This window comes from Notolepis coatsorum, assembly GCF_963971535.1.
Source record: "Notolepis coatsorum genome assembly, chromosome: 3".
Classification (NCBI taxonomy): domain Eukaryota; kingdom Metazoa; phylum Chordata; class Actinopteri; order Aulopiformes; family Paralepididae; genus Notolepis; species Notolepis coatsorum.
In genome coordinates, this window is record NC_140167.1 from 188,191,506 (window position 1) to 188,206,252 (window position 14,747).

General features: G+C 44.8%; 1 protein-coding gene across 1 annotated transcript in view; it reads right to left on the reverse strand.

The window, feature by feature from the left end:
- nalcn (sodium leak channel, non-selective) overlaps nucleotides 1-14,747 on the reverse strand; it is a gene marked incomplete at both ends in the record, with an annotated part of 382,889 nt that overhangs the window by 200,119 nt on the left and 168,023 nt on the right. Inside the window, 4 exon segments of the mRNA XM_084311476.1 lie at nucleotides 2,573-2,647; nucleotides 4,927-5,019; nucleotides 5,022-5,066; nucleotides 9,086-9,277. Of these exon segments, the coding sequence (XP_084167602.1) occupies nucleotides 2,573-2,647; nucleotides 4,927-5,019; nucleotides 5,022-5,066; nucleotides 9,086-9,277 (405 nt within the window).

Sequence of the window (14,747 nt, forward strand, 5' to 3'; positions counted from 1 at the left end):
AGAGATCATCACAGTTACTCTGCCAACTAGCAGAGTGGGTTTTCAGTGCTAAATATAGATGAAACAGGGGTGACAGAGAGCTATTCTCCACCCCCACTAGGTGATCAGATTAGTACTGTATGGTAATTTGGCCCAAAGGGTCAAAGTGTATTCACACCCCCCCACCAGAGGACATCAGGCCAGCCCCCACCCGTGAGACAACACACAGAGAAACCCGGAGGTGGGGGCTGCCACCGCTCACAGAAGACGCCCACGGACCAACTGTATTATGTAAAGCTATTATTGGCTAGAAATTAGGGTATATAGGAGGAGACAAATGGGTAGTTCAGGAGCTCTCAGACCGGACCGACCCCAGGGGGTCTGTTGGGCTCCACCGCTCCTTCCACCAGAGAGAGACTGTGCTGCTTTTTATGTGAGTAACTCATGGACCCTTGGTTGGTTAAAATAGAATGTAATACTTGTCTTAGAAACCAGGCTTACTCATATAAAAAAGGGGCCTACAGTAAACTATGTATGTTCAAATTATGTTAACGAGAGACTGTTTTATGTACATGTTGGGGTTTGAAGATGCAAACCTGATTGTAATTTCTGTACACAAATAGCCCTGTTAATGTTCTCTGATAAATCTTTTGTATGTGAAAGGCAACCTTCTATTCACTCTTGGCCCTGGCTCAAATAAATCAGTTGAGTTGAACTACAGTTCTGGTTTGTCTGGAGTACACGTTTATTCCTCATCTGCTTAAGTCAGATGAGGAGACCAACAATTCTATCAAGTATGATCCCTTCCTCCTCCTTCCAGATAATCAATCTCATTGTATTGTACTACAATAACCTCAAATTATTGTAGAAGTTCTGTGGGAATTTACCACAATAGATAAAAACAAATTCAGTCGTCATCATTAATGATGTCCTCAAATCGATGAGTGATCGTGTTTAATAATTGCTGTGTCGATATCAATCAAATTGGTCGTGACTATGATTTTTGTCATAATCGAACAGCACTACAGTAGAGTCATATATCTAAGTACTGTCTTCGGCTGGCCATCGCTAGGTGAATGACTATGACTGTAACATCATCAACCCATCCATCTACACTCATTGCACACACATCCACATGCCCACACTCACTTTAAACAAACACTCACATTAACACTCACTTTAGACACTTTAACACTACATTATATTTATCTATACATTTATACCTCATTTGCATTTGTACTTTGCCTTAAGTTTGTGTACCTCATTGTCTGCATCTGTACCTCATTGTCTGCATTTTTACTTCAGTGTACTTAGATTGTTGTTAGGTTGTACTTTAGTTTGTATATTGTATATTGTATATAGTATTATTCCTCTTTTACTTACTTATCTACTGTATGAAGCACATTCTCAGAGGCTCATACAGAACCAAGCATTTCACTGTAAAGTACATGCACCTTATATCATATATGTGACAAATAAAAACAAAAGCATTTATGATCCACTTTTTCTCCTTATTTTTAAATTTGTTCTCCCATCCCAATTTCGTATCGCCAATTCTCCCCTTCAATTCTCCCCTCCCCTGTCTTGAACGTTGCTAGACTATGCCTCCCACTGGTCGGCTGTAGTGAGGATAGAAGCCTTGCATCACGTGTCCCCTCCAGTACATGAGGAGGCAGCCAGTCGCATCTTTTCACCAGACAGTGCGGACTCTCAGTGGCGAGGAGTAACGCGTGGGAGGCTCACACTGCCCCCGATACTTCCTGTCTCTGCTGTACAGGCGTCACCCAACCGACCTGTAGGAGTCGCTGTCCACAACGTCCAATCCCCACCCATCAACTTTCCACCCGCTACCTCTGCCAATTGAGATAGTATGACGACTGGCCCAAGCCGCAGGCAACGCTGACTCGGGGAGTCAAGACCGGAGTCTCTTGCATTGGTGACAAGCGCAATCTCCGCTACGCCACCCGGCCGCCCCAAATAAAAACAAACTTGAACTTGAATGAGTCAGTCCGGTGTTATTGGCACTGCCACTCTGTAACAAATGGGACGATGTGTGTCGTTTACCGACACCAACGTCTGGAGCTCGGCTCACACAGCCTCTCCTCCGAAAGGTCACGAAAAAAAGAAAAAAAAACAGCCACACAGTGAAAAGGTCAGCATGCCGATACACGCGGCGAGAGTGATGGCGCACATCGCTGGCCACGGAATCAATGTAATGACCCACACAATGGTCACTTGGAGGCTAATTCCTATGGCCGCCAATATCAGTTGAATGGGATGATGAGGATCGCCTCGTCTTCAGAAGGGTTTGTTTAGTGGGGATGTGTTTTAAAACGTTAACTGCTGTAGGAGTCCGCCCCATGGGGCCACAAGGATTAGCTGATGTACCCATGTCTACACAAGAGGGGCGACCGTGGCTCAGGAGGTAGAGCAATCGTCTAGTGATCGGGAGGTTCCCGGTTCGATTCCTGCTCCTTCTGGGCAGCGTGTCGAAGTGTCTTTGAGCAAGACACTTAACCCCTATGTGTGAGTGAATGGGTGAATGTGAGGAACAAAATTGTAAAGCGCTTTGGATAAAACACAAGCTTCTTACCTGTTTGAGCTTCTTCAAGTCTTCGTCCAACTCTAGATTGTCCAGGATAACAGCCACAAACAGGCTGAGGAGAATCTGAAAGAGAACAAGCAGAGATGTATTAATAAAACAAACATCATCTAGTTCAGTATGCTGTCCATATATATTACTTCATGACACGGTCTTCAACACTGTCAACGCATCCCACCATCGGAGGGACGTGACATTCATTTGACGGACGGATGCTTTTTTCATGAGGTCGAAGTCTGATCTAATTGCGTTTGCCGTGTCCTAGAAGATGTCCCGTCTGTCTGTCTGTCTGTCTGTCTGTCTGTCTGTCTGTCATCCAGGGGACCGTCTGTACCGTCTGACGGCTTCCTAGAGCAAAGGGACAAACACTGAAATGTCAGCACTCTCTCTAATAACTTTGTTTAAAACCATAAATGCATCACTTGGCACGAAGCCGATGCGACTGACGGGAATCATTGCGAGGAGGACGGCTGCCAGAGACGGTGTGTTCTCAGCTTTTATTAGCTGTAAAGAACATCTGAAAATAGCAGACCTGGGTAGAAAATTGTGCAATTGTCAATACATTTTTTTTTATAAATAAGTGTGTGACTGATGCTACGTTCAGACCGCAGGGTGAAAATGGCTCAAATTAGTTTTTTTGCTCATAATGTGACTCAGATCTGAATTTTTCACAACAGTGTGAACAGGTCAAATCACATGGAATCTGATCTTTTCAATTCTGATTTGGGCCACTTCCTTTCAACAAAAAAAAAAAAAAAAAAAAAATATTTAATTTTTTTTATTGCTAATTAAAATTAAAGAAATGTATTTATTATTTAAATGCCTTTATATCATATTCAATGCAGACGGTAGGCTATATATAGCTCATTTTGTTATTAATCTTATTAAACTCACCTCCGGTTTTGGGGATATTAGCCTCCGGATTCTATTGCCCCCTTCCCTCTGGACAGTGTCCCGGCGATACTCCCCGTGTATTCTGTTATTATAACAAACCGACCCTCTGATTCAGTTCTCAATAATAGTCGGGCCAGACTTGCTGAAGAGGCGCTCCTCTGAACAACTATACGTGACGTCCCCCTCTCCTCCATGGGTGAAGCTCCTGTGGCAGATCCTGCATTCTACCTTTTGGGGATCATCTGAAACGGATCTCAGCCACGTATACTTCTGGTCCCAGTCTCTGTTATATGAGCAAAGTCTCTTTTTTTGCCTCCATTTCCTTGTTTTTCTTAGCTAGCTAAACAACTTGTATCAGTAATATTGGCGGTCTTTCTTCTGACTACTCGAGTGACTGACGTCACACATACTGTACATTTTTTTACATCCATCTTCTTTATTGTTCATTTGCGCCTGCGGGTCGGTTCAGGAGTGCGACCAGTTCACACTGGAATCTGACATTGGCCACATTTTCTTAAATAATGTGAACAGCCAAACAAAAAAAATTCAGATCCGAGCAATAAATCAGAATTGAGCACTAAGGTCTGCAGTGTAAACGTAGCCTGACTGAGTCAGAGTAGATGTGGGCCGTGTGAATGAAAAAGGAAAGGAAAGCACAGCCCACCACCAGCCAACACAAACTGCAGTGAAATGCACTCATTGCAGACACTAATACTTCCAGGTTCTCTCACTAAACCCAGCGGGCGGATCACTGCAAAGGAGGTATTGCATTCACACACAGACAAACTTGTTTATTTGAACTAATTTCCACCATTGTCCATTGAAATCAATATCGAGGATAAAGTTTGACATTTTGAACGCACTAGGACTACACAAGGCCTCACCTAGGGTTGCCATCCCTTGGAGGCAATCAGCTCTCTGATGAATCTGATGATGCCCACGTGAAACTTGTATTCTAAGTTGATAAATCTAATGATGTATGCACATGTATTTCTCTCTTAGTTACAACAAGCCGCTAGCTGTGTATAGGTGATCTATTACAATGTTCATTATTTGGCCAAACAAGACGGCTGGACTTGTCAAAAAGCACAATACAACCCTGGGATATATTATTATTATATATAATATATATATTTTTTTTTACTTGCTTTAAAAGTTAAATACAAATTCTTGTGACGATTTAAGAGAGCAGTTACAGCTGTGGAAGTGGAATTGGATGTGGGATAAGGCAGCAATTTCAACTGAAGGACGTGCGCATGCAGAGGAGCGGAAGTTCACGGCAGGAATGAAATATAGGCCAATAACAAAATGTGCAGAGTAGGTGTACATAGCTGACGTTACCCAGATGGGGTGCGGCAGGTGCAGACATCTCTGCAAGTGCCATTCTGGTTAAGTACACATTCAGCTGAAGGTTCTTGGAGGTGAGTGTGTCATTGTGGAGAGCTACTCACCAGGGTAGCAAACAGATGGTAGAGGATGAAATAGATGGCTACAACTGGTGCCCACATGTGACCTACAGCCACCAGGGTCTGGTCCATCACATCCCCACCCAGCCCTCCTGGGTCACGATCTGAAACATGGACATGAATGCCTATGGGGAAGGAGGTATGGGGAGAGAGGGAGGGGGGGGGGGGGGAGAAAGAGGGAGAGAAGGGGGGAGAGAGGGAGTAGGGAGAGGGGGAGGGGGGGAGAGGGAGAGAAGGGGGGAGAGAGGGAGTAGGGGGAGAGGGGGATGATGTAGAAAGGGGAAGAGGGAGGGAGAGAGAGAGGGAGAAAGGGATGGGTGGAGAAAGGGAGGGGTGGATAGTGGGAGGGAGGGAAAAAAGGAGGGGGTGGACATAGGGAGGGAGGGATTGGAAGATAGCACAGGAAGGGTTTGATGAGGAGATGGTGTGTAGGGGAGAGGAAGGAGAGAGATTTGACATTTTGAAACACACATTTCCACCAGGCAGGAGTGCAAATGTCTCTCACTCACACACACACACACACACACACACACACACACACACACACGTTGGGGGGCCTGACCCCCACCCCATCCCCACTCCCCTATCACCTCCATCCCCCATTCCCCCCAGTCAGACGCATCACTGCAGATAAAGATAAACCCAGCAACAGGTCGACTCCACCCCCATCAGGGGATACGGCCTAACGTCATTAACACTATGGTCGCCGAAAACGCCTTTGGACGTCTTTCCTAGCCATGCTCATTCTGCCGAAGACGCCGTAACTCGTCTTTGATATCAATATTTCAAAAATCTGTGCTCGAAATCATATTTCTCCTCCGGGGACCTGAGATGTACAGCTGAGCTCCACTCAACTCTCTAGCGGTTCAAGAGCGCCATCTGGTGGCCGATCGGCAGATTGCCAACAGGAAGTGACTCGTCAAACAGGAAGTGCTCATCCATATTTCGTCCGGGCACTCGCGATCATTAGCAGGACTCTATCTCAACACACTGGATAATCAATCGCTCGCCCTAACTCAATAAACAACGTTATTTGGACGTATATAGTATTATACAACCAGGAAATGGTTCATCAGGATCAACATCCCATAATCGAAAACTGTCTTCTCCAAGCTGATCGTCCAACGGCGCGAGGAAGATACGGTGAGTTTCAACGTTATTTTCTAACGTCTTCTATACTAACTGATCTGATGATCATATGACCCACACTAGATGAATGGTATAACGTTGCCCACGGAATTATAAACGCCCCCTCGCCCATCCGGTCAATATCAGATGATACGTAGTAACTTCAAGAAGTACCTCCAGTTGAAATTTTTCATCTGGCACCGATCGCTACCAAACTGTATTTTATCATCAATATAATGCATTTGGGGCTATAAATCAAGTTCTGGAGAAAGCTGCAGAAAACGATAAAAACATACTTATACTTTAGAGTAGACCATATTTTAGTATGAATATGTGAATGAAAAAGTATATCGTTGCTACACCCTGAACAATGGATATAGGACATTGAATGGGCCATAATAATGTCAATTTAGCAATAGAATTTAAAAAGTTATAGCCCTGCAAAGAAGGGGAACTTCTCCATAGACAAATAGAGCTGGCTAGGGATGGTAAATTATGAATTTAACCATGGCGATCAAAGTGTTAACTGTGTGTGTGTGTGTAGGCCTATTTACCATGCAACATAGAGAGAGAGAGAGAGAGAGAGAGAGAGAGAGAGAGAGAGAGAGAGAGAGAGAGAGAGAGAGAGAGAGAGAGAGAGAGAGAGAGAGAGAGAGAGAGAGAGAGAGAGAGAGATGAGCGCGGCATCTGTTTATGAGAGTCCCTTCATGTCCCACTGCATCTGGGATCAGTGGGGCGATGGCAGAGAGAGTATAAAAAGAGAAGGAGTGTGATGAAAAGATAGGGCTAATGAGAAGCTCGTAAAGCAGCAGGACCTCCACATCTGTCCACGTTAAAGACCCTACAGGACACCAGGGGGCTAGCAGAGCTCATCTGAGGGCCTTACCCCTGGAGGCAGCTTGGATGAATACCCAGTTTGTTTGTGTTTTTGGTTGATTTATTAACACTTTGATCGCCAGGCTTAAATTCATAATTTACCATCCTCCGCCAGCCCTATTTAATATGGAGAAGTTCCCCTTCTTTGCAGGGCTATAACTTTTTTAATTGTATTGCTAAATTGACATTACTATGGCCCATTCAACGTCCTATATCTATTGTTCAGGGTGTAGCAACGTTATACTTTTTCATTCACATATTCATACTAAAATACGGTCTAAAGTATAAGTATGTTTTTATCATTTTCTGCAGCTTTCTCCAGAATGTGATTTATAGCCCCAAATGCATTATATTGATGATGAAATACAGTTTGATAGGAATCTGCGCAAGATAAAAAATTTCAAATGGACGTGCTTCTAGAAGTTACTACTGATCATCTGATGTTGACCGGATGGGGGGGGGGTCGTTTATAATTCCGTGGACAACGTTAGATGATTCATCTAGTGTGGGTGATATGATCATCAGAGCAGTTTATATGGAACACGTTAAAAAGAAAAACGCTGAATCTTACCGTAGCTTCCTCATAGCGTTGGGCAATGAGTGTGAAGCAGAGATATTCCTATTATGGGATGTAGAAATATGCGATCCATTTCCAGGTTGTATAATAGTATATACGTCCAAATCATGTTGTTTATCAAGTTATTGGTAACGGATTGCTATCCGTTGTGTCTAGCTCGAGTCCTGGTACTATTACAGAGTGATCAGACCGAATTGAAATGAGCACCAGCTTCCATTTCCTGTTTCCGCTCTGGGCGATCCGCCTATCGGCCACCAGATGGCGCTCTTGAACCGTTGGAGAGTAGATCTCAAGTGTCCGGGGGAGAAATATCATTTCGATCACAGATTTTTGAAATATTGATATCAAAGACGTGGTACGGCGTCTTTGGCAGAATGAGCATGGCGAGGAAAGACGCTGTACGGCGGTTTTGCGACCATAGTGTTAATTGCATATTTCACATATTGAGCAAATCTGCTCAAAATTATCCTTTTAATTTAATATATATATTTGTTTATATATATTTCAAATGTATATTTTTATATACATTTGATGGAGGGGAGCACAAGATCCAGTACAATGATGTATTAATTCAGTCTATTGTGGAATATTAATGTCACAAGTATCATTTATTCAGCTTCGGATGTATCATTTGATTTCCTCTCTGAGCACAGCCGACTCTTAGTATGTCAAGTTAGTATCATAACACCTGAAGCTTTCAAATAAAAACAAATGCATGAGTCCAGTATCATCGGTCACTATGGGCTATTATCATAAATTCATGAGTCCAGTATGATCGGTCACTATGGGCTATTATCATAAATTCATGAGTCCAGTATGATCGGTCACTATTCTCTCTCTAAATCCAATTTATTATTATTATTATTATTATTATTATTATTATTATTATTATTATTATTATTATTATTATTATTATTATTATTATTATTATTATTATTATTATTATTATTATTATTATTATTATTATTATTATTATTATTATTATTATTATTATCATAAATACATTGTCACAATTGCTGTGGATGTTTTTGAACCACTAAAATGAATACAATTGTAGCAGTTAGTTTGTGGGCTAACTAGCTTATATCCTTTATAATTTAACTACTGACAACTGACAGATGGGCCAATCAGGGTAACCCGTGTATATTATGCAAGATTTTAAAAGAAGTAGATATATTTGCAGATATCTGAAATTACTTCATATCCAGGCGGAGACACATCAAAGGGCTTTAGTCAACATTTTCATAATTGTATGGCAACATACCTTCTGTTAAAAAATGCAATAGGATTTTAAAAAAAATCTAGATTTTCATTGTACTGAATCTCACACTTAAAAAATATTGTTTCTAAAAAAAAAATATATATATATATATATATATTAGGGCTGTCAAAGTTAGCGCATTCATAATGCATGAATGCAAATGCGTATTACGCCACAACTATTTTGACACATAACATACGAAAATAACCAAAAAATTATAGAAATATTTTATTTGTCTTCCATATATTCCCAATATATATTTCTCTCTGGGTGAAATGGTTGCGTGTGAGTGGAACATGTACCCTGGGGAAGGTGGTGAAGCGATCCAGCTCCTCCACGAAGCAGAACATCTGCAGGCTGATGGCCGACATGACGATGAGGAGGCTGGCGGTGAAGACCACCAGGCTGCCCAGCTTCTTCCCCGGCCCGAAGATCTTGTAGACGAAGTCCTCCAGGGCCGGCGAGATCTTGATCAGCCGCACCACGCGGAGCACCTGCGGGGAGACATTAAACTGAGGATCCGTTCGCTTTCAAGTGAGGGGAACCCAGGGGCAGATCTGTGCTATTTTACTAAAGAGTCTACATGACAGCTGTTCATCAAACACAGAACTGCTGTTTATACAAATTAGCATCTGTGGTGGAACCGGAGAGGATTATTATGCGCATGATCAAATCATCTCGGTTGATACCAAATGTATTGTTAAAACATGGTAAATCTAATACAATTTAGGTTAGGATTTCGGTAGAGGACTTGACATTCTCTGGCCAGGAGATTGGGTCAAGCACCGCCCTCTCTCTGTGGGGTCACCTCATAAGCTATCTGGGAGGAAAGGGGGCGGGGGAGGGATGACCAGGTGAGGGGTGAAGGAATGAAGGTACAGGGGGAGGGATGACCAGGTGAGGGGTGAAGGAAGAAGGGTACAGGGTGGAGGGATGATCAGGTGAGGGGTGAAGGAAGAAGGGTACATGGGTGATGGATGACCAGGTGAGGGGTGAAGGAAGGAGGGTACAGGGTGGAGGGATGACCAGGTGATGGGTGGAGGAAGGAGGGTACAGGGGGGAGGGATGACCAGGTTAAGGGTGAAGGAAGAAGGGTACAGGGTGGCGGGATGACCAGGTGAGGGGTGAATGAAGGAGGGTACAGGGTGGAGGGATGGCCAGGTGAGGGGTGAAGGAAGGAGGGTACAGGGTGGAGGGATGACCAGGTGAGGGGTGAAGGAAGGAGGGTACAGGGTGGAGGGATGACCAGGTGAGGGGTGAAGGAAGGATGGTACAGGGTGGAGGGATGACCAGGTGAGGGGTGAAGGAAGGATGGTACAGGGTGGAGGGATGACCAGGTGAGGGGTGAAGGAAGGGTACAGTCCATTTACTATTTACTAACACCCACCCGACATCCAGAGCTTCCGGCGTCTCCCTTTCCGTTAGGGATGAGTAGCGTTTCTGTGGTACCCTCCACTCCTGATCCAAATACACTGTGCTGGCCTCAAGGTGTGAGTTGAACAATAGATAAGCAGGGAAGAATCATTGCTTTGTTGTTTAAGGTCGCCGCCTTTTAATCCTCCAACAAACCAGGGGCCGGTGACCGTGTGCTAATGAATGATCATTCAAAATATAATTCATAATATAGCCGAGAGATATGAAAGCAAACATTGATCAAATATCGACCGAGAAAGAGAATGCCATTGATCTTCACCCCCGGTGTAATAACACTCGCCTTTGTCACTGGGCTCGGTCCCCCAAATTGCTTTTGGTGACACCGTCCCCCCGGGAGGCAATGCATCTCCGTCAGGTTTTGATCAGGGAGCCCGGGGCGTCGCCATCGACCCGGTCAGCCACACGCCCCGACACCGCTTCTGGTCTTAAGATCGCTCTTTGGACGCTCGCTGGAAGCCCAATGAGCGACCATCTCCTATTCACCAGATACACACAGCAGCGCGGTCGGGAAGGGGAGGCTCACGTAGCCCCTGCTGCTCCAGGGGAGAGAGGCTACAGTAGAGTACAGTAATAACAAACCCAGCGTGATGAGTGATGGGGAGGGAATACGTTATCATCCTCCGCTGACAGCCCGTGATGACCACTATCCATTTCACAGCCGAGGACCAATGGTGAGGGCCCCGGTTTGTTGGAGGACTAAAAAGACGGCGACCTTAAAAAACAAAGCAATGATTCTTCCCCTTATCTATCGTTCAACTCACACCTTGAGGCCAGCGCAGTGTATTTGGATCAGGAGTGATACCACCGAAACGGCCCTCATCCCTAACGGAAAAGGAGACACCAAAATCTCTGGATGTCGGGTGGGTGTAAATGGACAGCATTTATATAGAAGCTTTTATCCAAGGGATTTTTTCCCCCCTCACATTCACCCATTCACTCACACATTCACACACCGACGGCGGAGGCGACCATGTGAGGTGCCAACCTGCTCATCGGGAGCAATTAGGGGTTGCTGTCTCGCTCAAGGACACTTCGACACACTGCCCGGGAGCAGGGGTAATCGAACCGGGAACCTTCCGTTTAAATGGACTGCATTTATATAACTTTTATCCAAAGCGCTTTACAATTTGTTCCTCCCATTTGACCCACTCACTCAAACATTCACACACAGACGGCGGAGGCGACCATGTGAGGTGCCAACCTGCTCATCGGGAACAATTAGGGGTTACGTTTCTTGCTCAAGGACACTTCGACATGCTGCCCGGAGAGAGGAGGGGGAATCGAACCGGGAACCTCTGGATTACCAGACGACCGCTCTACCTCCCGAGCCACTGTCGCCCCAGGTGACCGTTCTCTACCTCCTGAGCTACTGTCACTGTGTTAGCAATTCAGTACAAGACTTGGTAATTTTATGGCTGTCATTACCTCGGCTCGGTGCCCCCTGAAGCGTGCCAATTAAACTTGGGATGAGAGCGAGTGTGTCTGACCCATCGACCCCAGCCTCGTCCCCTGGGGGCTCGGGGAGGACGGCGAATGGTCGGGGCTCCGATTACCCACCGTAACCATGGTAATTAAGCAGCCCGGAGATGGCCATCCGCTAATTATACACCGTACTGTTTAACTATCTACACAAGCTCTGCTCTCGTGACGGCTGGTGCACCGTAGAGTGTTGGTAGAGTGTCCAGTAAGATGGCCGCAGGAAGAGTCGTTGTCCTTCTGAACACACAGAGGGAAAGTCAGGAGGAGGCACGGGCCATTGTGTGTGTGTGTGTGTGTGTGTGTGTGTGTGTGTGTGTGTGTGTGTGTGTGTGTGTGTGTGTGTGTGTGTGTGTGTGTGTGTGTGTGTGTGTGTGTGTGTGTGTGTGTGTGTGTGTGTGTGTGTGTGCGTGCGTGTGTGTGTGTGTGTGTGTGTGTGTGGTGTAAGACTCTACACAGCATATGACATTTTGTCTGGCGCGAGTCTGACCTTTACCACTGAAAGGCCCCTTGCTTGGATATAAATAAATAAAATACAATACAACTGGAGGAGCGACCCCTTGCATGTGTCCCTGGTCCCCGTAGTACTGTGGATGTATTCTTCTTGGGGACAAACGCAGTCTGCCTGAACCTATTCGGCCGGTGCGTGTCGCTCTGGCTATGGTAAACACAGGTCTACAGTACTGTATGTATCCATAAATAGGGTATGATTAGCAAATACCCACATGTGACAATCGGGGGAATCTCTGAATTCCATTTTATTACAATTATTAGGACTATGATTCCATGATACAAAAATTACGCCCGGGGCATCACAATTTTCCATTTCATCTCACTCAATATGTTGTGATTTTAATCATTTTTTACACCAGTCCACTGCATAATGCCTCCAGGTATTATCATCAACACGTATGGACATGTCATGGTTAAAAACTGAGTCAATATCATTTACTTCAATTACTGCACTCAGCCCTAAGTACATACTTACTGCTAGATGGATCTGCCCTAAGTACATACTTACTGCTAGAGGGTTCACATCGACAACAAACTGAACGGGTCAAAACATGCAGAGGCACTGTACAAGAAGGGCCAGAGCCGACTCTACTTCCTCAGAAGGCTGAGATCCTTCAAAGTCTGTACAAGGATGTTGAGGATGTTCTATGAGTCTGTGGTGGCGGGCGCCTTCTTGTACGCTGTGACCTGCTGGGGCAGCGGACTGAGAGCAGGGGACACAACCAGGCTGGATAAGCTGGTCAGGAAGGCCAGCAGCGTGGTTGGGGTGGAGCTGGACTCTCTAGCGAGGGTGGCGGAGAGGAGGAGCCTTGCAAAGCTCCAGGCCATCAAGGAAAACCCCACCCACCCACTATACACAGACTTGGCTGACAGGAGGAGCATGTTCAGTGCTAGGCTCACACTACCCAAATGCAGCACTGAACGGCACAGGAAGTCCTTCATTCCAACAGCCATCAGACTATACAATGCATCACTGTCCCTCACTGCATCACTGAGCGGCAGCTCAATAGTGGCAGGAGGCCGCGACTAGCGGCCTCCAGGCTCCACAACAGGGGGCAGCGACGGCTGCCTGACATTGACCTAGGACTAATAGGAACCCAAGGAGGACAATAACACTACCTGATGCATACTGCACCTTATGTGACACTGTGAATATATATTTCAATTAGTTAGATAGTTAATTATATTGATTTGTTTACACTGCTGTGTTGTTTTTTTACTACCTGTACCCCCCCCCTTCCCCCATGCTCAGTATATTTTTACTGTATTTATTTACTGTATATTTTATTTCATTTGTATTCTATTTTACTCTACTCTTATCCTAGGCAACTTGATTTGATTTGTGTTATTATTCTAATTTGTGACCTGTCCTGTTTAAATCTTTAAATGTTGAGCGATTTACAGTGCCAAATTTCCAACGGGATAATAAAAGTATTTCTATTCTATTCAGTCATAAGTACATACTTACTGCTAGAGGGATCAGCCCTAAGTACATACTTACTGCTAGAGGGATCAGCCCTAAGTACATACTTACTGCTAGAGGGATCAGCCCTAAGTACATACGTACTGCTAGAGGGATCAGCCCTAAGTACATACTTACTGCTAGAGGGATCAGCCCTAAGTACATACGTACTGCTAGAGGGATCATCACTAAGTACATACTTACTGCTAGAGGGATCATCACTAAGTACATACTTACTGCTAGAGGGATCAGCCCTAAGTACATACGTACTGCTAGAGGGATCAGCCCTAAGTACATACTTACTGCTAGATGGATCAGCCCTAAGTACATATGTACTGCTAGAGGGATCAGCCCTAAGTACATACTTACTGCTAGAGGGATCAGCCCTAAGTACATACGTACTGCTAGAGGGATCATCACTAAGTACATACTTACTGCTAGAGGGATCAGCCCTAAGTACATATGTACTGCTAGAGGGATCAGCCCTAAGTACATACTTACTGCTAGAGGGATCATCACAAAGTACATGCTTACTGCTAGAGGGATCAGCCATAAGTACATACTTACTGCTAGAGGGATCAGCCCTAATTACATACTTACTGCTAGAGGGATCATCACTAAGTACATGCTTACTGCTAGAGGGATCAGCCCTAAGTACATACTTACTGCTAGAGGGATCATCACTAAGTACATACTGCTAGAGGGATCAGCCCTAAGTACATACTTACTGCTAGAGGGATCAGCCCTAAGTACATACTTACTGCTAGAGGGATCAGCCCTAATTACATACTTACTGCTAGAGGGATCAGCCCTAAGTACATACTTACTGCTAGAGGGATCATCACTAAGTACATACTTACTGCTAGAGGGATCAGCCCTAAGTACATACTTACTGCTAGAGGGATCAGCCCTAAACACATAATGCTTGCAAAAATGCTGCACTAAGAAAATTGATTATTGAATGTTGCACATCGACGCAGAATCCCCAAAGGTAGAATCAGGGTTATTACATGAATTGATTATTTGTCCCTGGTGATGATGTGGTTCATTATGGTTTTACATCAACCGACAGAAGACAG